The 26,161-nt window shown below is 30.8% G+C and overlaps 1 protein-coding gene across 2 annotated transcripts in view; it reads right to left on the reverse strand.

Moving 5' to 3' along the window:
- Positions 1-1,828: 1,828 nt before the first annotated feature.
- Positions 1,829-26,161, reverse strand: part of LOC143250225 (uncharacterized) — a 45,088-nt gene continuing 20,755 nt past the window's right edge. For both annotated transcript variants that reach the window (XM_076500704.1, XM_076500711.1), the window contains exons 6-16: positions 26,011-26,063; positions 25,510-25,573; positions 21,967-22,030; positions 21,615-21,675; positions 20,146-20,314; positions 17,003-17,147; positions 15,808-16,020; positions 7,897-8,123; positions 5,694-5,756; positions 4,623-4,734; positions 1,829-2,431 (exon numbers count right to left, since the gene is read on the reverse strand). In XM_076500704.1, coding sequence (XP_076356819.1) covers positions 2,309-2,431; positions 4,623-4,734; positions 5,694-5,756; positions 7,897-8,123; positions 15,808-16,020; positions 17,003-17,147; positions 20,146-20,314; positions 21,615-21,675; positions 21,967-22,030; positions 25,510-25,573; positions 26,011-26,063 — 1,294 coding nt within the window. In that variant the 3' untranslated portion in view covers positions 1,829-2,308. The remainder of the gene's footprint in view (positions 2,432-4,622; positions 4,735-5,693; positions 5,757-7,896; positions 8,124-15,807; positions 16,021-17,002; positions 17,148-20,145; positions 20,315-21,614; positions 21,676-21,966; positions 22,031-25,509; positions 25,574-26,010; positions 26,064-26,161) is intronic.

The following is a 26,161-nucleotide window of genomic DNA, read 5'->3' on the forward strand; positions in this document are numbered from 1 at the left end:
AATTCACACAATGAAGGCAAATATCTAATGAAACAGATTGAGGCAAATCTCTCTTCTTCAAACAGAAATTGTTAGCAGCTTGAGAATGAAATAAAAATCCAGGTGTGGACGTGCCATTCAACAATAGTTTTTATTAATCAAAATACACATTACGTACCCTAGTTTTATGTAGATAGTTCTTGAGATTACATTTATTTATTAATGTCTTTGTCAAATACATAATGCTTATGATTTTTGTTACTGATATCAATCGAAGTCTGTTATATGTACTTTTAAATTCCACGATAGCTTGTTTTCAGATCAAATGGTGTATGAATGTATGAACCAACCTATTAAACTGTTATGAGACCCAGGCACATTGTTTACACACACCTATGTACAACTTGTTATATTGCACTGTGAAAAACAAAATACTAGATGAAATATTTTCAAACTCAAGAACTTATTTTTTAGCAGATTATGTATATTTTATAAACGGTGCATCTTATTTCCATATCCAATATTTGTATGAATTTTTAGGTTCCAAATTTCAAAAACAGTTAACTGTAGTATGTTTTTGTTAATACACAATTAACCTCTATTGGGGATTTTTATTACCGATTTCTGTTTTTTTTTTATATTCTCTCAGAACTATCCTAAAAAAATTCATATTTTATAAACCTGTAAATTTTATCATTGTTTGATTTCAAAAAGCACTGTATGTATTCTCACTGCATTTGGAATCATTGGAATACAGTATTAATAAATATTTTCTGATACCAAAATAACGAACCAGTTATTCTTAAAATTGTAAATGACATTTCATTATATATATATATATATATATATAAAATAACGTTTGAACCAATTTTAAATTCATTTATATATTTCTTTTTACACAATGAAGCCAATATTTATGTTGATAAGGCCTAATACAAGATTTGTCAGTGATATGAAACTTGATGCAGTTGACTATAAAATGATCTAACTAAGCCTATATTATTTTGTACTAAAACATCATAATCATAATTCAAATGAACTACCAAATAACAAAACAAGTTTAAATTTTGCAATTCCTAAATCTATTTATGATAAAAGTAAATAAATACATAATGCATAAATTTCAACTCTCAAGATTTTTATATATATAAAAAACATCTAAAAGTCAATTTTCTATAAGTATTTTACTTCAATAGCCAAGTTTGACCTCAAGGGAGAAAAAAATCCATCTGGGACATGATAGATAAACCCAACTACAAGTTCTTGTGTCAAGTAGCAGGTGATTACGATGATGTTTATAAATAATTTTTTTGCAATAAAAGTACTTACTGATTACTCATATTAGTGGTGTCTTACAAGTTTGGTCAAAGATAACCTAAGCCTTTTTGAAAATGTTGGGATACAGGTATACATTTACATATTTTAATAATATGTGATACATGATATAGACATACCATGCTTTGCTGGAATAGTTTTGATATAAAACCCACTTGGAGTAAAAACATCTTCTAAAGATAACTTGGAAAAAAAAAGGAGAGAAAGAGCTGATTGTAAATGAGTTTTAATTTTCTGTAAAAAGCCATATACAATTACTTAAATATGATAAAAATATTCAAATCTTAAACATATAAATGCATTTCTTAAAATAATGTCCAATGTGTGACATTGTTCTCAACAATGATACAAAATTCTACAAAATGAAAATATGCTACAGTGATAATGCACACAACTAAAACTGTAGAGCAGTGTTATGTGCACTTGATTTCGATACTGTACTCTTGAAACAGTTCTTTACTCAGAAAAAAATTACAGGTGCTCATAAATGAAGAATGCTAACAAAAACTCAATCTTGACAAGTAAAAAATAGTTTATTCTTGGTTTCCACATAATTTTTTACATTTAACATGCACAATTTTTAGCTGTACAAGTATACTTTAATAACTGTCTGCAAGAGATATTCTAACAAAAAAATTGGGGAGATAGTTCTTATTGTTTGAAACATAAATTAGTCTATTGTCTTAAGTATATCCATTTATCTTTGTTTTTTGAAGAATGAAGTACATGATGGCTGTAAGTTTGTTTAGGCTAAATCTCAAGAATCTCACAAAAAAGAACACAGGGCCAAACAATAGTATGCTATGAAAGGAAACTGAACTACATTGTAAGGTTTGTCTTCTATTTCTTGTACTGAAGAAAAATATTCAACAAATAAGAACTTTGTCAAGAAGTCTTCTCTCCTCATCTTCCAAAATTGCAAACTTCCTACAAATTTGTCAAATAGCCATCCTTCCTCAATTTCTACTAATACTAATTGTCCATTAGACTTTTATTAAAGAGCCATTTTTCTACCCTCTATGCTAATGCTAATTGCTCTTTGCACTTTACTCAGTCTCTTCTTATCTTTAAACATTCTTAAATGTTTGTCTAACTTCGTTCTTGGTTTCTTTGTGTTCTGGAAATGTAAAATAAATGAAAATTATGCTTTTGGGAACTGGTATTTACATTAAATTAAAAACTATAATATCAAATTATCCTACAACTATACAATGCATAGATGTATTGAGAGGAGATATTATTCATTTGACCTGTTTCTCCAACACATGTATTACATTAGCTAGTTAGAGAACTTTATTCAAAAATTAGTTACCATTTTGACTTGACTTTACTAATATTTTAGCTTCATCTCTTTAGGTCTATCTTTCACAATGTAAAAGTTAACTATATTCTGTTCTTACACTAAATAATATAAATATAATCCCTATCACACTTAATCTTTACTGTTAAATTACACAGTATTTAACTGACTATGTAATATCATGGCATTCCAAAAAATATTCCACTACTACTTCCTGAAACCTTTTAAAGGATCCAGTGAAATGAATAGAAAATTTATTTTTATAAACTAAGCTATGACTGATGTGGTGTTCCCCTACTTTTTTGATATTAAAGAAATGCTACAATAAACTAGAATTCAAGATCCTTGTATACTAGTGAGCTTTTCAAAATTAAAGTAAGCTTACTGATTGACAAATAATTACATGAAATAATATTCAGGTTTTCAAATTACTGGATGAATTTAGTAGCGCTTTAAAATTAAGTTATAAAAGGGCTTAAAAGAATAGCTACAAATATTAAGAGTGACACATCTAGTTTACCACTAATAGAATGAATCAAGAGAGAAAGTAACACTCAAGAATGTAGACAGGTTATATAAAATAATGAAGGGTAATTCCAAATTATGGTTGTATATAGGTAATAATGAACTATGTCTAAAAATGAACAGTGGCTAAATTTAAGAAATCAAAAGAATGCCACAATACCATTGTTTTAAACTGTTTAAAATTTCATTTTATTACTAATTAAAATCAGGATTAGATTCCTAGGTGATAAATGTGGAAGAAACATTTTGTTAACAATATTCACTGTGTTCGAGAAACAGTATTACTTTACAATTATGAAACATATTTGAATTATTACTTGAAATCCTTCTGTTTACCAATTATATTAACAATCTAAAATTTCAAACTTCATTAAATTCCATTATCCACTTTGTCAAATGTACCAAATAGTGGAATGATAAAAACTCAATGATGCTTTCATTTTTTTTACCTTAGAAAACAGATTTAAATATGGGTTAACATAAAAAAGTACACATTTATTAATGATAGAGATGTTTTCTTAAGGGCTTCTTCCTTCAAAAGTGGAAGAAACAAGTGTCAAACAGAAGTAAATGTGTATGGACACAAAAACTTAGAATTACCAAAATGTACATTTATATTTGTTATAACACATTAGTATTAGGCCTATTATGTTTGTAAACACTGCATTCTTAATCTCTCAGAGATTTTCAAAATTTAGAAGAGTGTAGAACAACAGTATTCTCATGACATTATATTTCTCATATCTAAATGTATTTATTAAAATATTTCATAAACAATTTCAAACTAAATAGCTAAATTCAGAATTTATTTTAAAATTTTCATAGTTTAAAATAGAAAGTAGTGAATATTTCCAGTGGTCAGTGAGATAATATTTTATGATCAGCATATTGCTTAGTTGTGTTAATGTGTATGTACACTTTTCAGACAGGTCTAAAAACACAACTTACAAATATCATGGTGGCACACAACTCTTGCATCATACTGTATTTAAAATTATCTACACTAAATTTTATCTGTAAAGTTAAAATGTCCTTGTTTTTAGATATAATAAACACTTAGAAGTTTTAACACAAAAAAATTCTATAAAATAACAGCTGACTAACCATATTATTTTCAGAGAACTAAAGAATAATGAGCTGTTTCATTTAAGTTTTTTAATACAAGTGATTCTAACACCAAGTGCCAAGACAGGTTTAGTTTTTGCTTCCTTTTCTCAAATACTCATTGTGAAATAGTCAAACCATTATTTTCACTGCTGGAAAAACTTTCATTACATAAAATGTTTAATTTGCTATGGCTTGAGACAGGCAGAATGTAAACGTAGCATTGATAAATGACTACACAGAGCTTATCAAGACAGAGGAGGAAAAATTAATAATGGAAAAAAATAGTAGTTTTCAAAAAGAAATAAATACAATATTTATAGCAACACTCAATGATAGTTATTAATTATGTAAAAAAACAAAACAAAACTGTACTTACTCTACTTATTTCTGTTTCAACATTCCATTTTGGTCTCACTACATAGTCTTTGTTAGAGGGCATTGGTACTCTAGCTCTAGAAATCCATCCCTTCTCTCCTGGTCGTAGGGACCTAGTAACAGTAACTGGGTGGTTATTTATACATTCAACATTATTTCAGAAATTTTAGTCTACATGCAGTATCTCTTTTTGGTGCAAAATGGAAAATAAACAGATATTAATTGACAATCATACAGAATAAACTTGACAATTATAGTCAAATGGGTGTTTGAAATAAATCAGACTATATGCATGTTTGTGTGTGTTTTTCTTATAGCAAAGCCATATCGGGCTATCTGCTGAGCCCACCATGGGGAATCAAACCCCTGGTTTTAGCATTGTAAATCTGGAGACTTAATGCATGTTTGTGTTGAAACATTATCTTTAACTGTTTCTGTTAAAATAGCTTTTATACACTTAATCTTTAATAATACAGTTGTCCTACATTGACATACTTAGCAGAATATGAAATAATTGTTTTCTATTAGTAGCACACACACGAAAAAAGTCCAGATACAGTATCAGAAAGTTTTCAGTTGCCATACCAAATATCAAGGTAATCAAGCCAGCCAGCTGATGGATGCTGAAACACACATAATGGATCATCTTTATAGTAAAGTGGTGTGAAAGGAAAGTTGAATGTTTATGTTTTAAAAGAAAAACAATTTTCATTTGGGGTTGAAAGAGATAGCTAACTGAAGAAAAAAGTAAAAGCTTATGGAATTTAAAAACATTAAAAATAAGTAAAATAATTTCTGACTTCATGAACAAATGGAGTAAATTCTAATTCAAAATCTATTTTCTCACTATGCGTATTTACATAACTGACATGTGTCTACATAACTCAAATATGAATTATATTGTACATTATATGTAAAATATGGAAAACAATTTTCACCTAGAGGGCTAAATTTACAAAACATCAAGAAATTAACAGATTTCTGATAATACTATTAACACAAAACTGTTACTAACACTACGTACCATAATGGAACATACTTACAACTTTAACATGAAACTATAGATACTTACTTTTCTTCTCCACTGAGAGCTCTGTCAATATCTTTTCCTTGTAACTGATCTCCAGTCTCAAGCCTTGAACAAGTAATATTTGTGAAGGTAAATGAAGGAATCAGGTATAAGATAAATTATATTATTCAAGGTAATACTTAAAATGAATGAATGAATGAATAATGCACAGTATGAATCACCTTGATTACATAACTTTGATTCCGAAACTTTCCATTGCCAATTATTAGTTAAATGTTGTGTTTGGAAGATGCTAGTTTTTACTTCTGTAAACATTAAAAATAGTTCTTAAAAACATGCAATGGTATAAAATTTCATGTGGTATAAAACACATCTAGATTAATGAACTCTAAGTGAAACAAAAATGATAAAATGAAAGTGCCACTTTTTGCAAGAGTACACCAAGAGTAAATTACATTTATCTGATGAAGGATACTAAGTTTATGGTTATTTATGTAACTGCCCAAATCATATCAACTGCAAAACTCTGTGTTGAAAATTAAGAAACTCGTTTACAAAACAATTCTTTAGTCTTTTTTAAATAGTACTTTTTTAGGTCTTCAAGGAATAATTATTTTGATACAGACAGTAATTACTAAGAATCTATCAATAAGAATATAAAGAAACAAAACAAACACTTGACAAACTTTTAGATAAACAAAATTGTACAGTTCTTTTAATAGAAATAAAATGCATCACAATCTTGATTCTAACTTATTTTGGTAAATGATCTTGTTTTTTTTTTGTTTTTTTAATAGACCACAGTGTTCAACTTTTAAGACAGACTTTCCACAGGTTATTAAAATAATTGTTTTCCAAAATACTTTCCAAACTAATGAAGACACTAACTCAAACCACACCAGTGTCTAATTATGTGAAAGAACTAATGAATTTTCACCACCTGTTCTCAGAAGCATAGGTAAAACCTGAGTTATATGGCAGATGAATGCATACACACACACACACACACACACACACTTTGAATTAATAACTTTACAAGAAAATATACAGCTACGTAATATATCAATTTTTTTAACTCTGATTTTCATCCTTCATGTATTATGAAGATTTCATGATAATGACTCATGCCAAAAAGTTTTACAGTAACAAGTAAAGAAAATCATACATTATAGTTAAAAGTAGCAAATTAATTTATAGAATACTCCATTAAAATATTTAAGGAACTATGATGAGTAATCAACACAATATTATACAACTATCTTTCAGTTATAAGATCTGTTTGAGACCCTTCTGTCAGTCAGATCTTTTTCACCTATTAGTACAACGAGATTTATCTAATTACTGTGGAATGATACTTGTTTGTTTTTATGACACCATTTTTACTCAAAGTCTAGAAAGCTTGTTTAAACAAAATATTTTAAATTTATTAATTCCAATTTCAGAATAAAACCATTTTTCTTCTCTATTCTTCTTCAAGACTCTTAAAAATGTAAATAATACAGCTACACTGTCTAGACTAAAGGATTATGTGACATATACATTTCTTGTATTAAATTTGCCTTATCCAATTGCTTTTACCTGAAATGTACCAAAGGAATAAACTTGATAAGCTATCCTGATACGTAGATAAGAGATACTTCAATTAGCTTTAATATTACTACACTATACTTCCATTTAAGAACTTCGATTATACAGGCATGTGATGGTTTTACTGTCTTGAAATTTTTACATTTTACAGAAATTCCTGTACTTTTGGATAAGTGAATTATTTTAATTGAAATCAGGCCACATTTTGTCAGGCTAAAATACTGATAACTACTGACTATAGATTTTTTTTGAACAATTGTAATGAGAAATACACTGTTGGTATACAAATGGTTGACAGGCCACGTGATATACCATTTCTGGATAATATTTGTCTGTGCATGCATTTGATATTATTTTATTCTTTTCAAGAGGTTACATAAATGACCCAAATGTATTTTGTTATATTTGTGATAAATTTGATCTAAGTAAGAATTATTTTCTCTCAATTTGTGATAGAAAAAAAATTAATATTATTTTCAAAATCTGCAAGCTGAATAATAAAAATCCATCACTAAAACTCAAACAACTTTTATGAAATTTACATTCTCAGGTCTGTTATTTGCTGAGTTAATACAATTAAAGCTCACTAAACATTTTATACTATGTATAATGTGAAAGTAGTTAAGTAGGATGTGATAAAAACTTAACACTCATTAACCTCATTTTCCTTTTCTTTGGCATATGTTCGAAATCTCTTTGTTCTCTCTCTTCTTTAGACATAGAACGAAAATTGGCATTGACATTGAAGATAGGTCTTGCCCATTCACTAATCAAACGACCTGCTCTTTCTCTGTTTTCTTTAGTTTCTTTTGGATGTTTGTAAACAAACATGACAGACCGACCTATTCCACTAAATTTCAAAGAGGATGGATCAATAGGTGGAAACTGGAAAATGAAGAAAAGAGAAAGTACAATTACAAAATAAAGTATTCTTTTATTTTCTGTATTAAACTTTATTTTTATGAACTAAAAATACCACTACAGTGGGACAAAATGTATTATAATTAATCTCACACTGTAAATAACACCTCATTTTGCCCTTTTAAACCTTCATTCTGTAACAGATTTAGTTATAAATATATTTGTAAGAAAAAGAAATTCTTTCCATGTATGACAGTGACCAGCTCTCAACTCTGGAAACTGTGTTTATGCAATTATGTCACTTCAAAAGCTTTAATACATGGAACACTGATAACTACACATAAAGCAAAGACTGTAACAAGCATAAATGGGAATTTTGAATACAAGGAGAATTTTATATGCACAATTGCTAAATAGTCAAGTCAGAGAACCTACAGCTTTATGTATAGCCATACCTTTATTTAGAACTAGTACAGTCACAGCTGAAAGTGCAAAACATAAAAGTCAGTATTTTATATTAATCTAGACAAACTGAGGGTAATTTTTTGGTTTACAATAACATTTCAGGACATTTGTGTATTCTTTCCTGAAACATCATTCTAACATGATATTCAAGGCAAGTTGCCTGAAACTAAACGAGAGTAAGACCATTCCAGATTAAGCCCTTTTGACAATCATGTCTTTTAAACCATCTGAAAAATTTTTTATGGATAAACATTAATCAAGGTAGACCTGTAAAGAGGGACTTGCAGGTGCCACAAACATTACCATAACATAATATCATGACAAGATGTCTGACAGATTTATTTTTCCTTTGAAGCAGGTTTTAATTATAAAATTCAGCATTCCAATAGGATACTTACTTCCTCTCAAAGATTAATTGTTTCCTTTCAGTGCTGCCTTCTATATGCAAATTTTTCTTTACATGCACTATAATTCTTCTGCTCACCCTATTGGAATTGCAAGGTTCCAGTATGTCTCTCAAGCAAATCATCATGTGTCACATCCTACCCAAGAGAAGCATGAAACACTCATGTGACACATGAGACCCTCCCTCTGCACTCATCAACCAAACTATCACTTTGAAGTATGGTAGCTGTTAGCACTTGAGAAATTGAGAAAGGTGGAAAGTGTGAGTGGAAGGAAGTATATATCAGAAACACATTTTTAGTATAGGAAAATTATTACTTCTGATATGGTACTTGCCTTTCTTCTCAAAATTAGCTAGAGTCTCATATTGAAGAGAAGGAGGGACCAGAGCAAAGAAAACACAAAAATACCCCAAAAAACAATGAAATAATACCCCTAAAAATGAGAAATTCAGATCCAAAGATCAAAAGAGGGAAACTGCACTACTTCTGAGCCAGGTATACTCACTGCCCATATGTGGAACATATAAGATATAAGGGCAGAAAAAGAGAGAAGCACATCTGAATGGGAGAGAATGAGGCAAGAAAGTAATCCTAACAAGAGAAAGATATTGTAAATCAATCCCACAATGAAAAAGGTGGGTAAACAAGGATGCATCATTGGGTGTAGAGTGGCTAGGGTGCAGTAGACCATACTTGGCAAGTTAACTACATCATAAACCTCCTTGCAGGATAATGACATCTAGGTGAGGGTAGTATGAGGATCATTCTGCCCTCACCTCAAACCCAAGAATCAAGATTATAAACCACTCCAATTCATGGGTACAAAACAAGGATTAGCTCTGAGCTATTGACTCAGGAAACTGAACCAGTATGAAAAAAATGCCTATCACACGTAATAAACCCTGGAACTATGACATAAGCCAGGACCACTTAAATGGCAAAAAACAATCCCCATAAGAAGAGAACAAAAGATAGTCAAGGACAAAACTGTAACATTCCCACATACCACTGTTATGACCCACAACAGGAAATCAAGGGAGGAAGATAGACAACCCAAGCCATGTAAGGATAGGATAAGGGCTCCCAATTGAAGGGGTGAAGTGTGTTTTGATGTCTCACTGTACTGGTTATTGCAAATAAGAGCATATTACATCATCTACATCCACAGAAAACCACTACCATACTCTGCAAATGAATAGTTATTGTGTGAAACACACTCAGCAGGGTGCTTCCATGGTCAACTACCCCAGCAGCTTGTAAATGAAAATGTGATGAGGACTCCTATTCTCCACTTGAAAGAAAAGAGGGTGACAAGGTGGTGGAGAGTCCAGAAGAACATCACCATTGCAGACAATGCAATGGGTGATGGCAAAACATTATTTTGAAAAAAGAACATACCAAGTTATTCACTCCAGCCATGGCAGGGATGGGCACCATGGGTGGTACAATTATGCTTGTGAAGCAAAATACTGTGAGGTTATTTATCGTCAAGCTATATTGTGGAACACCACATCTCCTCAGTGAGCATGTAAAGCTATGGAAGGTGCCACAGAGTGAGATCAATGTGATAAAAAGTAGATAAAGGCCCCTGATTGAAAGAAACTATGAATGAAACTAACCAGTCAGAGTTATAATGAAGTCTGAAGAATGGCCATAGTTGGTAGACTAAATCTCAACAAAGAGGAAACCACAGTCTGGTGGGGTATGAATGTACTAGGAGTTACTCACATGCTAGATTGCAGAATCTCCTCCACTGAACAACAAAGATGAGAAGTAAGGATAAAAGAGAGGTGTTGGATCTGATGAGAGGAGATATGAAACAAAGTATAGGAGGAATAGGCCAACTGAATCAAAAGGTAGATTCAAGCATCAAGGGTAGAAGGTGAAAAATCATGAAGGGAGGAGGATTTCCAGGGGATAAATAGTTGAAAACATGTACCAAGGAAGGTAGCAGTAAGGGCTATATAACAATAAAAAGCCTTGATTGGACACAGAAGCCTATTCAGTCAAGGGTAAAGATGAAAAATAGAAGAAAGGGAAATATGAAAAAAAGAACCAACCTTTTGAGCTGTTAAGTTTTTAGGAGAAAGAAACAATCCAGATAAAGGAGAAGATAGTTAGGGTAATAAAGGGTAGGTGAAACATCAATTGCAAACATATCCAACCTTCTATGCTCACAGACTCAAAGAAGAAATAAATATGTTGTCAGGGAAAGACAAAACATGGAACAGAAAACTGGCACATGATATGCAATAACTTGAATGTGATGTGCTTGGGTCCAGTGTAATAGATCTAACATTTGAAAACACACATCTCTGGAATGGTGGTTTATATGTGACATCCCCACAGTAAATGAACTATCACCAGACAATGTAGGGAGAAAAGGAGGAGGTAATGCAATGCTTGATGTACAGCTAAAAGTTCAAGGAAATTGATACACAAAAGGTTTTTATCTGTAGATGAACAGTCTAAAGCTTCCTGGTGATTAACTCATGTCTCACATCTTTAAAGATATGGAGATCAAGATCCAAGGTGGGGTAGAGAAAGCAGCCTGCCTGCTGATGTATTGGCTTTGCCCAGCTACTAATGCAGATCATCTTGCAGAGAAGAAAGAATGAAAATGTATATGGAAAGAGGATCCCAAGCAAGGTTCCACAATTTTTGAAGTGCTCACTGTATGGATCTCATATGGGCACAACTGAAAGAAACCACTGATGTTACAGAAGATGACATCTCAAAAGTGATAGAACCTTGCCAGCAGTAAGCGACTGAGGCAAGAGGGCATGGTGAACTAAGAGCAACATTGAGCATGGTCATAAAGGAAAAGGAAGTGCTAACCTGCATTTGTATAGAAAAAGACCCCGAAATGGACAAGGTATTGAGTGGGTTTGACAAAGAACTTCTCCGACTTGATCAATCAACCCATGTGAGCTGCTACATAAAGTAGCTGCCAAGTATGATTGGCTGATTCCTGTTCAGAGTGAGCCAGAAGAAGCCAGTCATCGAGGTAATGATGAACTTGCAACCCCAGAACATGGAGATGATGTGCAAAAGCATGAACTATTCTAAAAGACATATAAGGTTCCAAGACAAACTTGAAGTGAATGGCCCCAAGATGGAAAAACTGAAGATAAGGAAGGTGATATCATTGTATTGGAAACATTCATTTTTTTCATCCACAACCCTAGAGGTAATGTCTATCTCAGAGTGAAAAAAACCTCCATGGAGAACTTGAGTATAATATGAAATGTTTGAGGGGAAAGAAATTGATTACCAGGAGCCAATCCCTGGTTTTCTTGGGGATAACAAAAAGGCTGGAATAAAACCCCTGGAAGGATGTGAAGCAGGTTTGATTGTCTGCTGCAAGACCAATTCTCAAACTGCTTCTGACAGATGCTAGCTGATTGTTGTGGAATGGATACCAGCAATAAAGAAACTCTCACCAGACCCAAACCCACTTGTACTTACCCCAAGTAGAAGAAACTGGTAAGAGCTTGAAAGGTGAATGATGAGAAATTGGAGTTGAAGGCATTGGCTTAGACAAACAGACTACAATAATTGTAAGGATGGATTATTGTTCATCTGAGGTTCGACAGCTTTGAGGACCATATCAAAAACATAATGCTTCAGAAATGGAGCCATATGTAAATCTCTGAGATATGTTAAAAGTAAATGGACTTGAACCAATATAGCATCATAACCTGTAAGTCCTAACAACCAAGAAATCACATATGTAATGCAAGAGCCAAAGATGACATGGAGGCTAAAGTGGAAGAGAGAAGAGCAAGAGTATCTGCACAAAAAGCCCCAGGATTTCTGTGTAAAGCCTTAGACAGAAGGTGTATGGAAGAAAGATACTGCAAGAGGTTGGTAAGGATAAGACATAGGCAAGAATATTTAGCATGGGTAAGACTGACACTTAATTTAGAAGTTGTTCCCCAAATCAATAACAAGCAACCTAACAACTACTGATATAAAAATAGATAGTTTGAATGATGGTAGGAAAGAGCAAAGTCATCAGTAGTCTTTGAAGAGGGCATGTCATGCTAATCCCCTCACTTACTTGCAAGTTTCATATTTTATAAAATCTAAATAAATCTTAGTTACTGAGCTTAATAAATTGGAGTGGAATTCTATGGTATCAGTATAGTTATTTATAATTTTTGGTCATTCAACTGTGTACATAGATAAAAAATTTAAAAAAAGATTTGTTTCATATCCTCCACATGAAAAATTTTAAAAGGCATAGTAACCTATGTCCAGCAACAATTGAGTTCAAAGGTCATAGCAAGAAGAGATAATTATTTGCTTTACTTCTTGATTTGTTGTTCTATATTTTAAGAAAAATAAGTTTAATAATTTGCTTCTAAGCAGTAATAATCTATATACATACTGTTTAACAACTGAAATATGACTGTATATTATAAAACACTAGTCAACTAAAATACAGCCAAGACAGAGAACACTAATGATCAGTTTTATATCACTGGATAGGTGACCTAAGTGCATGTGCATCTATTCCAATGCAAGTTATGTTATGTTAGGTAGGCATGACTGGAAGGTCAATATAATAAAAAATAATAAATATATGTGTTCATATATAGTGTTATGAGACTTACTCTACTTAGACTAAACATTTGTATTTTCGTGTTATAGTACGTAGTGATCCTAGCATGAAAAAAGCATAACTTATATTTATTTTCTAATTATTTTATGATGGCTACAAGGTTAAGTGACAGACCCCATATAGAGTACAGAAAATAACATAATATAAAGTCTTGCTGAACACAAAATTTTAAAATGTATTTGAGAGTTTTAAGACATAGTTTTTTATTGTAACATGAAATTACTTTGTACTCAGATTAGTAAAGAAACACTATTTTCACAAACAAATCTTGTAATCTTTATTAAAAGTTAACCAAATTTTGTAAAGATATTCGTGCTGTATCAAAAGTTATAATACAAATACTTAATGTGTGCAAGTGTGTAGATAAACTTGTGTATATTATACTGAGTCTGTTGTAAAAGAGTTCAGTCAAAAATAATCACTTTATCAAGAAAATAAAGTCAAACAAGAAGCATTAAGCACACAAATGAGCACATTCAAATTTATATACTACCAAATGAAAAGCAATAGTTTGGTAGAAGAGTGTAGAGAGAGTCAAAAGCATGACATGAGCATGTCCTATTGTTTAAGATATGACACATGATAACTTACATGAGAAATATACTGGAATCCTGCAATTCCAACAGAGGGGTGTGGAAGACTTGTGGTAGGCATAAAGAAAAGGTTCACATATAAAGGGTAGCAGTTAATGGGAAGGGCTAATCTTGTGAAATGAGGTAAGTGAAATGTCGAATTTTAGTTGAATGCAACAATTAAAAATATTTTTCATGATCAAAACCTTTTTTTACGTGTAACTTGATTAATGTTGATCCATAACAACTTCTTACATGTTTAAAAGACATAACTGGCAAGAGGGATTAACTAACAGTTTTACTTTCAAGACACCTTACCTTGCATATTATGTCAGGGTGACATTTTAGGAAGGATCTCACAAGTGTCCTGATATGTTATCATAACACAATATTCAAAAAACGATATCCTACAGTAAAAACCTACCAGATTATGTCCTTTTGTTAACAAAAGAAATATCATATACAATTTTTGTCTTTAGATGACCTAAGTAGGTATTAATGATTAATACATTTGATCTGTATTTTATTGTTAGGCCATTTGCAAATTATTTTAAACATTTTGAGTTAGTTGTTTTATCTCAGTGGATGTAAAAATTCAAATGCAAGATACTTGAGTGACTACATTAAATTCCTACCCATGTTACTTATTAAAACAGAGAACCATTTTTGGCTAACATACAAGCATGTTACAAATCACACAGTTTTTGCAATATCAGTAACCTTTCTAGTAATATCATTTCAGAAAAAACTGACAAAAGTTATAGGTAATTCTCAGACAGTTACAAATGTTAATGTTTGTAAAATAATGGGTTTAGTCCCTTTTATGTATGTGTTCAGGTTAAAGAGGAATGAAAATGCATTGATTTATTTCTGCTAATAGGTAAAAACAAATATGGAATTTCATACAATTTTTTGTGTTGAAACTTTAACTTGAAAATAATGAAAAAATTCGCAGGAAAACAAACCTTCAAGGGGTGTAAGGAGTATACTTCCCTGACAGGTTTAAACTTTTGCTTTGACTTAACAGTATCATCTTGCTTTAATAAAATACAAAAGATGAGTATAGTTACTTCATAGAGCAGGAATACTATTACATTGTGATTTTTTTTTCCAAACCTGAAATTCAAAGCCTTGATCTTGTATGTTTCATCTTAATTTTTAAGTTTGAACTTGAAGCGAAAAATAGTGATTGCACACATGATGGACTGGTGAACACAACTTGAATATAATTTACAATACCTTTTGGATAGCAAACATATTGTACGTAACAAATTAAGAAGACTCCAGACTGCCATACAAGGTTCTAACTTGGATTATTTAAAACCTTGGCATTGAAAAATAATGTGAATGATGATGAAAAAAAATCCACTGATAGCTATACATTTTCCCTGTGATAAGTGGTGGCAAATTGCCAGGTACCAGCTTTAATGACATTACTGAAACTAGGTGAAACATTTAACAATTGTGACTTCAAAATCTCAAAATTAGCCTAATACTAAAGAATGATTTATATAAGCATACAAACAGAAACATATAGAACTGTCTTCAAGACAAAAGGACATTAAGTGATGTTTGTATTATATGTGCATACTTCATATCAAATTTAGCAAGTCCAAAAGCTTTCAAGTGAAACATACCTCTGAAAGCAGCTTGAGGAAGTTGTCCCTAATTTGAAGATGAGGCATACTCTTATCTGGAAGTGGTGCTAGCCACTCGGCCATAGCATTCAGGACACCTTGGTCCAGGAAAGAGGATTTTAAATCTTGTTTCTTCAACTGGGAAACCACTACTGGAAGAAGCTTCAGCTTTTTAGTAGCAGCCATATGGTTCTTGTTTAGATTCCTGTCTTCCTAAATGTATAAAAACAAAATATCCCACTTTTAATGTGTTTCTCATGTTAAACTAATAAATAATTTAATAATAAAACTTAATGAAGCAAAATTACAATAGTCTACTTCTAAACGTCCTATTTCTTAAGATTTAAAACAATTTCTTTATGTCACAAAGAAAAACAACTATCATTTTTATCCCTTTAATAGCGTTAAAAGAATGTATATTATAGCAATGAGTTCAGAATAAGTTGCAAAGCAAAGAAATTAATTGAAACATCAGTAATGGACATAGGATAAATGTATAATAAAACCACAACAGAAAACTTGCTTTAAAAAAAAAGAAAGAAAAAGAGGGTACATTCAAAAGTTTCTCTTGATTGAAAATATTTTCTGTTATACATGTCTACATATGAATTATTATACATTTATTTTAACCCACAGAAGTAAACCCTTTTAAGGATGAAGTCTAGATATCATTGCCTTAACCAGAGTAATTTGATGAAGCTTTTAAGTTAAACAGGTTAACAAAATAGTCAACTTTTGGGAGAATAACGTGTATGCAAGATCTTAATTTCAAAATGAAACCTTTACGTACCATAAAACACAGTAAATAAAGTAACATAAATTTTATAAACAAATTAAGCAGAAAACACAAAACATCATTTTGAAAAAAAACTTCAAAAAATACAATGCTTTTTTATATATATCATTAAACTACAGACAAAATTATAAATCATGTATAGTTTTTGCTCTAAGAAATGTATGTCAGTAAAATAATAAAAATTACAGAGCTGGTCATCCTAATCTTGAGCTTCTCATTTTTAAGAAGTTTATTTCCTGAAAGACTGAAAATTTTGCAACTGTGTTACTCATTGGCTGATACTAGAAAATTACTATCTTTAGAACAAATTAGTTACATAAATGAAAAGTTGATGTTTATTGAATTATTAAAAACAACAGTCATTTAACTTCAATAAAATTTAGAAGATTCACTACATACTTCAGCAGCTGTCTTCATGTGATTAATAAGTTCTGCTATTAGGTCATCATTATCATTGATGATGTCGGTATCCTTCCTCTTTCGTCTACGTTGATTCTCTTTTTTCTTCTGCATCATTAATTCAAAGTCAGATACAAAATCTTCCCTAGATATGAACAAAACTACACTATCAAACAAGTATGAATTTGCATACTTATAACAGCAAAGATCAGAGAAAATACTACCATTAAGTAAACCTAAATGTCAATCCACATTTTGTTTTGAAATCTGCTTGACTAAAATATTCTATGAGACATTAATCAAAGTCTAAGACCACAGTAAATCAGGAGTTAGTTAAAAAGGCAAAAACCTGTATATGAAAGAGGGTTGATTGAGAGAATTAAATCAAACAATAAGGAATTCTTTTGTTATGTGATTGGTAAGCAAAATGTTAGGATGGGGATTGAGCCTCTTAAAAATGATAGTGAGAAGGTAATCTCAGAAGATTATGAGATGGTAAGTTTATTAAATTATATACTCTCTTCAGATTTTATGAAAAGTGTTATGCCTCAACAAGAGTGCTTAATGTATGAGGAAAATATTGGTGTAAAAGTTCTGAAGTTGTAAGAGAAAAGTTGGAAAACCTAAAAATTGGTAAATTATATGCACCAGATAACTTTTATCCTAAAATTTTAAAGGAACTTAAAGACTTTAATTGTGAACTGCTAGCTAATATTTTTAATAGGTCACTGTGTAGAGGAAAAGTATTATAAGATTGAAACTTGGCTACTGGTAGTCCAATATTTAAAAAAGGTAATAAACATTGTCCAGAAAATTATAGGCCATTTAGTTTTACAATAGTAGTTGAAAAGTGTTGATACAGTGTTAAAAAGCCATCATGGTTTCATTAAAAGAAATACTTGTTTAATAAATCTAACATTCTTTGAGGATATTACTGTAAGAATTGATGAAGGAAATAATGTGGATTTGGTTTACCTTGATTTTCAGAAAGTAACTAATAAGATGCCTCACATATGACTTGTTACAAGTATTAAATCTGTGGGTATGGGTAAAATGTTATTCAGTTGGATAGAAAATTGACTGGAGATCAATTGTTGTTTTGAATTAAGCACAAAGCTACGCAATGGGCTATCTGTGCTCTGCCCACCATGGGTATCAAAACCTGGATTGTAGCGTTGTAAGTCCGCAGACATACTGCTGAGCCACTGGGGGGCGACTGAAGATCAGAAGAGGAGAGAAGAAATAAATGGAACTAGATCTGATTGGATCACAGTTACAAGTGGTGTGCCTCAAGGCTCTGTGTGCTGGGTCCTTTGCTGTTTGTGATTTAAATTAATGATCTTGACTGTAGAATAATTAATAAAATTTTAGTTTGCATATGAAATTAAGACTTTTTCTAAGTATGCAATATCTTTGATACAGTTGGCAACTTTAAGAGATTTAGATCATTTGATGCATTGGGCTATTACATAGCAGATAATGTTTAACTGTCCAAAATGTAATGTGATGCATGTAGGTTTTCACAATTCAAATGGGAATACATTAATTACTTTAGTTGAAAAAAAAGATCTTAGTGTTGAGATTGAAAAATCACTTAATACACCTAAACAGTGTATTGTAACAAGCAACAGAACTAATAGGGTTTTGGTTATCATTTTCAGAAATACTGAACACAATACAAGGGATATTATTGTTTCACTATAAGACTTCATTTTGAGTACTGTGCACAGTGTTGAGCTTCCCTCCTCAGAAGACACTGAATTGTTGGAGAAGGTTCAGAGAAGAGGCACTAAAATGATACCTGGGATGGTGGGATTGTCTTATGAGAAGAGTTTGGTTAGGTTTGATTTCATGCAAAGATACACAGGAACTTTCTGCACTAGCCATCCCTAATATAACAATGAAAGACTAGAGCAAAAGCAGTCAGTTATCATCATCCACCATCAATAAGAAGAGATTAAAATCTCTAAACTTGTTTTCTTTGGAGAGTAGAGTAGAAGAGTCAGAGAGGATTTCATTGAGATGTTTAAGATTATTAAAGGCATTGATAATATAGATTCATCAAAACAATAGAACTAGGGGGCATAAATTCAAATTTTGGCAATGTAGGAGTCAACTGCAGTTTAGACAGTATTACTTTTCAAACAAGGCTGTTGGCTTTTGAAATGTGCTGCCTTGAAAGTTGGTGGAGGTAGCAACTTTAACCAAGTTCATGAAATCTCACTTTAAGATATTACAAATTTATAAAATATCTATATAAAAAATATAAAAAAATTAGGAAGACCTCTGATGAGATAAATGATGTCATTTAATGTTCATTAATCATTCTAGAACTTGATTTAAAGTTTACAGTTAAGAACAGAGGAAGAGATTATTACTTTTATAAACTATAGGAATGGATTTCATTTACACACAATATTTACCTTAAAAATATATTTGTTTGAGCATTTTACTATCAGAAAATCATTAAATATTATGAAAAGGATGCTGGCAATTACAGTTTTAATTAGAATTCTAAACATTACCTTTAATTATTTTACACCTGTTAGACAATTTTCTCATGAAAGTCTGAGTACCACCTGTCTCAACACAGAAAACCAGTTTTATCAAACCCAAGCAACATCATAAAACAAAACAATAAAATTTTAGATTCAGACTACATGTGAGTTAAGAAGTTCAAATACTATTGTACCAACTTCTTTCCATGACCAATACATTTGAAAATTATTTTGAAGAGACAAGAAGTGAATTAGAGACATGTTCAAGTCATTAACGAATAAGCAAAAGAGAAAAAGAAAGAATTATTCAGGAAATTTAGTAACTTAACCAATAGTTTTGATCAACAGCAGCAATTAATTATAGTACATCCTGATGCCATTAACTGTAATTTTGTTTTAAGATCTAGATAATGCTAGAACATTGTCCCGAGGTAAAAGTATATACTGTTCACAAATTTGCTGTCATTATAACCAATAAACTTCTTGGCAAAAACATTCCGATAATAACTTTCAGTACTTACTTAATGACACTGGTCAAGCAGAAAAATAACTAGTGGCTCTACTAAACTTGATGTTTATCTAAGACATCTCAGAAATGTTTGCAACTGTTTATGTTCCCTAAATTATAAAACAACTAATCCAGACCTCAAGTGTTTTCTGTTTACATCATCTTCATCACTGTCTGAACTATCATGTACACTTTTCTCTTTTTTTTTTTGTACTTCTTCAAGGACTAGTTTTTCATCATCATTTTTCTCAGACTTGTCTCTCTGGTCATCTTTTTCTTCCCTTTCTGATTCACTACCAGAAGCAACTGAGGAACAACAAATAATTCAACCTGAATTATGTATGAAATTGCTGAAATATTGTAATTAATGATAAATTTTAAAATCTTCACAGCTGTGTTTGGTAGTTGTTCAGTATAATATCTAAAAACTATCAGTAGATTCACTCCTTTCAATTTACTGGGGCATTGGCTTTAGCCCAAGGTGTAATCATTTTAAAATACACACTATTAACACAAGTGAAACAAAAAAAAAGTATAATTTTAATATAATAATTTTACAGTAACTGTATTTATAAATAAAATATATTTTGCAATAGTACTTCTAGCAGTGAGGTGATAAAGTAATGTAAAACTATTCATGTATTGTAAATGTGTGCTCATTTTGTGGGAATTAGCTTAAAATATACTATATACAACTGAAACAAGTAACGTAAAAACATTAGAAAGTTCATACAAGGTTTTATTTTTTATTGTTTGGATATTTTCAACCAAGAGTAACTACCTAAGAAGAAAGTGTCTTGAAGCTCTTATATTGTCACCTGAAATAAAATTAAAACATCTAACTTCTAACTACAAGTTAAAAAAATTTGTTTAAAAAACAATTCTAAGCTCACAAATATGTATACATATATGTTTATAATGGCATTCAAGCAAATGCAACTTGTCTAAGAGTAAGTCTGTTTGCTTTTGGAATGAGAAAAACAAAATGTAGCTTTAAATACTGTCAAAAGGGAAGTTACTTAAATAATATTTTGTATAGTAAACCTCTAGATTTATTAATTGTAAAAACATAATTAAAAAAATTGGTATTTCCTTTAATGTTTGTTCATTGTTAAGCACTAAGATACATGATCAGTGCAGTGCTAGGAAGGGGTATTGAACCCTGATTTTCAGCATTAAAGCCTACAAACATAAACCTGTACCATGGGTTGGTGGGTAGCTATGCCACGAACTAATAATTTCAGTGTATGATGTGCAACCACTGAACAATGTTACCATGAATGCTATCCAAACAAACTTGTGGAGTGCCTTTAAAAACAGCATAGTTTGTTTTAATAAGAGTAAAATATATATTATCACAACATGTTTTAAGAGGCAGTTATGTTTTCAATATGGCATTCCTTGAATTTGATTTTAGAAAAAATACAAAGTTGTTTCCCAAGGCCAGTGTTTAAATTTATGTATTTGTTACTTCATTCACACACAGTAGTTCAGAGATGGTGTTTTGAACTACACATGCTTAATGAAAAGGTACCTTATAAATAGTTTAAAATGATATTCTCCCAACTATCACATGTGGATGAAGTTTACTACACTCTATAAATACCTTTCTTCTTTTTATTTTCTTTCTTTTCCTTTGCTGCTTGGACATCTTCTTCACCAAATCCCTGTAATAAAATAGCAAAGCAGATGATATATGTTTGTTCATTTTGTTAGGTTCAATATTTCTAAGTTAGTTTTTGCATGATAATTATAGATTAATCCTTCTTTCTTTAAACTGAGAACACAGATTCATAAATCCAAAATTAGACCATTTTCTTTGCAGGTTTAATGAAGTTTTAGTGTCAATATTATATCTTTATTTGCAAAGTCATTCACAAAAAATCAACACAAATTTTTAAAATGTTACAACAATATAAATTTCTAGTATTTATAAAACATCATCATTGTTAACTTACTTCAAATTCTTCATCTTCATCACTTTCACCAAAAATATCAGCAATCAGTTCTCCCACATTTGACCTAAAAATACATTTTTGCCATTCAGTTACAATTATCTTTACTGAAAGTTTAACATAAATGGTTACAAATACCATCCACTTTGCCAGTGTAATTATCAGGGCCTACAAAGTGCATTATTTCTGGTGTTATGCATTCCAAACCACCAGAATCATGATGAGAAAGTAAGCAAAACCAATGGAGACAAAACTTCTCCATTTGAAGAAGTTCAAAAGGCAACAGCCCAGGCTGGGATGACAAGATCATGTATACTGTGCTCAACTAAAGGAACAGAACTCATCCACTATGGAAGAACCTGTGTTCAACCAAGGACCTAGGATGGGACCACTTCACATTTGAAATTATGAAGAGATAGTGGATCTCTTTTCATGAACAATATACAAAACCAACATTGATCAATGAGAACATACAGCTTTGTGTCAAATCTTAACCAGAAGTATGAGTAGGTTCATGCAGAGGCTGGGAAAAAAGTCTAGAGACCCAAATATGAAGGTCTCCAAATTTGCCCTCTTCTCCAAAAGTAGAGGTGCACACTCAAACACTCTGGAGGAAAACCCTCTGTTCCAGCAAGTGCAAACTATGGGTGATAAGGACTCCCAAGGTCTACTAGAGTCTGGGGGGTAATATGCATTGACGAATCCTGAGGAACAGTCCTCTGAAAAATGTTCAATTGGTGAACCAAGTTCCATACCTTTTTCAAAGCAAACCAACTCCAATGTATTTAATTCAATGATCAGCATGGATGGTCCATAATAATATAGTAATACCACATGGCAAGTGCCTAAATGGTGTTATGGAACATCTCATTTCTAAAGAGCCTGTTGCAGCTAGTAGTAAGAATAATCAAATCATTTACTTGTGTGTAATTGGAATGACAGAAGCACACATGTCTGGGCATCACTTGCAACAAAGTGGGATCCACTGAAAGCAATATGTAAGGGATCCTAGAATATAAAGTCAAGATTATGACAAAATTACTTCTCCTCCTTATAATCTAGCAGATGTAAAAATGGCCATGGGGTAGGGGAAAACACCTAGAAGAAAGCTGCTTGAGAATGTAAAAACATGAGAGAAAAGCAATGAGAGAAGTCTGAATATCAGTCCATAAAAAGTCCCCCACCAGATAAATGAAAAGTTCACCAAAAAATAAATGTGTTAAATTTGTTGAGATGCAACTCAGAAGATATCTCACTTGTAAAGACTAAATATGCAAAATGGATATTCAGAAATCTATCCATGATGAAAAGGGGAATATTAAGGTAAAGTGGGTAACATAACACCTCCAATAAAAGTATTTTTGGAAAGTGAACTTTCGTTCATAAGGTGTAAATTATAACTTTCTTATAATTATAAGTGCTAAGGATTTTAGTTTTCTTTTCTGACAATAAATATCATAAGACAAAAGTAAAAATAAACCAAATCTCAGAAAAACTTTAAAGGAAATATTTTAAGTTTTTGCATGAAATAATATTTTATTAGAAACATTAAAAATTTTTAATGTTTATGTGATGTCACTGATGCATGGAACATATTGTTTAAAACATCTTAAACTTCAACAAAATTACAGAAAAAAACATTTTCACTAGCTTATCAAAATGACTGCATCTAAACCTTAAGTAAAACATATAAAAGAAAATTACACCATATAAACAGAAATTCTTTCTTTTTCAAGCAACAGTTTTTTTCCAAAAATTATTAGAAGTGTGTAAGTGGAGTGTGCTCTAAACCTTAAATGAAGGTAAAGGCAAAAAGAGGCAAAAAAACCAACTTATTCGTGCTAACCTCTCTTCCAGCTGCCCCCAGTATATAAGATTTGAAGCCCACTAACCGTTAAGTATCCACAACTAAAGAACACATATATTTATTGTATTCAAGTTACTTGACTTTTTGCATAATGTCTTTATCTTTGATTTAAAAACACATTTACGGTTTCCCCATACAAGAAGTTATTTGCTACAACCAATGTTAATAAGAAATTTATAAATCTATATAACTACTTAATAACACTTTCCTAAATTCCAGTTTTAGCTTACATAAACTTTATATTCTCTCAACAACTAAATTGTGTGATTTTTAGTATTGAAAAATTAATTCTGTTAAGGTAATAAATAGGAATTTTGCTAATAGTCTGTACAAGTAATTTAGTTTAGAAATCAAACTAGTTTTAAGACAAACTCTTTAAAAACAGTTTAAAAAAGTTAATACATGCAAGTGTCAATTCTGTTATCTATATTTGATTATCTTTCTGCCTAATGCTTTTATCTATATCATTTTGAATTAAAAAACAGTGAATAGTCTATTAGATATTGTACTGTTGATAGATGAAAATGTTTCTTCAATGTTATAACACAAAAATAACAAATTCACCCTGCAAAAAGCCATGTGTTTTTACGTTCATGGCAATCAGGCTTTTGCTTATGGTTAATGTTAGTAACTTCTCTATTCAGTTCTTTAAGCATTGAAGCACATCACAATAAAACCTTAGTTACTATTCAATTTTTTGGAATAAAAATTAATGTTAGTGTATCTTAATGAGTAAGTTTAGTAGTGACAGTTTCATTGTAACACTGCTTTCTCTCTTTTATCTTATTAACCACATAACATAAATTACAAATTTGGTGAAAAATCCTATTTGAAAAGAAACAAAACCTGATGAATGAAAATTTAAAACATCTACCTGTATGACCCTAAAATAGCAAGGGTCATAGAAAATGCAACAATGTACATTTAAATTACATTTTTGTTTCTTTACCAGAGTAATATATTTATTTCCTTAACATGACAAATGACATGGAAATAAAACGATTAATCCAAAAGTGCTTAATATATTTTGTTAAAATGTCTATTATTTTAAGTCAGTATTTTCCCATATTTTTAAATGAAAGGAAAGAAAAATTAAAACACTCAAAAGAATAGCATGCATTATTAGATTTAATATATTAAAAAATAAAATATCTCACATACAATTAAGCAAAGTTTTTTTTTTACAGGTGAGTTTTAATAACAACATTGTATCACTATAATGCCTTTTTTTGTAATGTTATATATTTTAAACAACCTATAAAAAGTAATATTAACACTTATGTGAAGTAAACATAAGGATAAACTAACACAAAACTCAAATTTGGATACAATATGTAAGTGAAGAAAAAATGTTAATTATTGAGCAGTAAAATCTAATTCATATGGGCATTTTAAAGAAAAACAAATACCTCTATTTAATAACACTATTAAAACTGTATTTAAATTTATATTTATATCTGACACTATATGGACTGGGAACGTGATGTAATTTATTTTCTATTTCATTCTTATAATAGCAATAAGTAGTTTCTCTTGGACATTTTTATGCTGAAAAATCAAAATAAAACAAACTGATATATTTGGATCATTCTTAGGAGGAGGAGAATTGACTCAATAATTATCACTAAAACAAAGTCACTAAGACATGAAATAGAAATGCAGATGTAAAGCTTACTTACTCATTGTCACTTTTCTCACTATCACTGTCACTTTTAAGCCTCTGTCTTTTTTTACCTTTCTTTTCTGAAACAGAAAAAAAAGTTCCCAATGAATAATGTATTGTATCTAGAATGTTTAGCTGGTTTCATCAAATAAAGTTTTGGCATATAATTTAAGATTATCTAAACATTTCACTCATTTTTGGGTACATTAAAAATTGAGCACAAATCATGCAACTTAATGTGCAGTAGTTATTTTTATATATTTATCATATATACAATAGTTTCAAACTCATGCCACGATTCACAGTAAAAATTACCAACCACAAGTTCATGTCTGTTGAATTTTACTTTCACTGCAAAGACAAAAGTGTTTGTACAATATTATTATTATTATACACAAATAACTTTAGTTTGATTTTTTTATCAGTCTAAATGATCATAATAAAGATCAAGAATTAATTCTAGATGTTATATTTTTATTAGTTAACTGTAAAGGGTTTCCAAAAGAAATGATCTTACTAGAACTAATCTCTGGCCCTTCATCACCATCATCATCAGAGCCTGCTTTATTTCTGAAAGGTAAGTAAAAACATATTTTGAAACAAATATTTTGTGACTATTAAAAATAAGTTTTCTCACAACTATAAAAGGCTTTATGTGTAAAAACTGG

This window comes from Tachypleus tridentatus, chromosome 1 (assembly GCF_004210375.1).
Source record: "Tachypleus tridentatus isolate NWPU-2018 chromosome 1, ASM421037v1, whole genome shotgun sequence".
NCBI classification, from domain to species: Eukaryota; Metazoa; Arthropoda; class Merostomata; order Xiphosura; family Limulidae; genus Tachypleus; species Tachypleus tridentatus.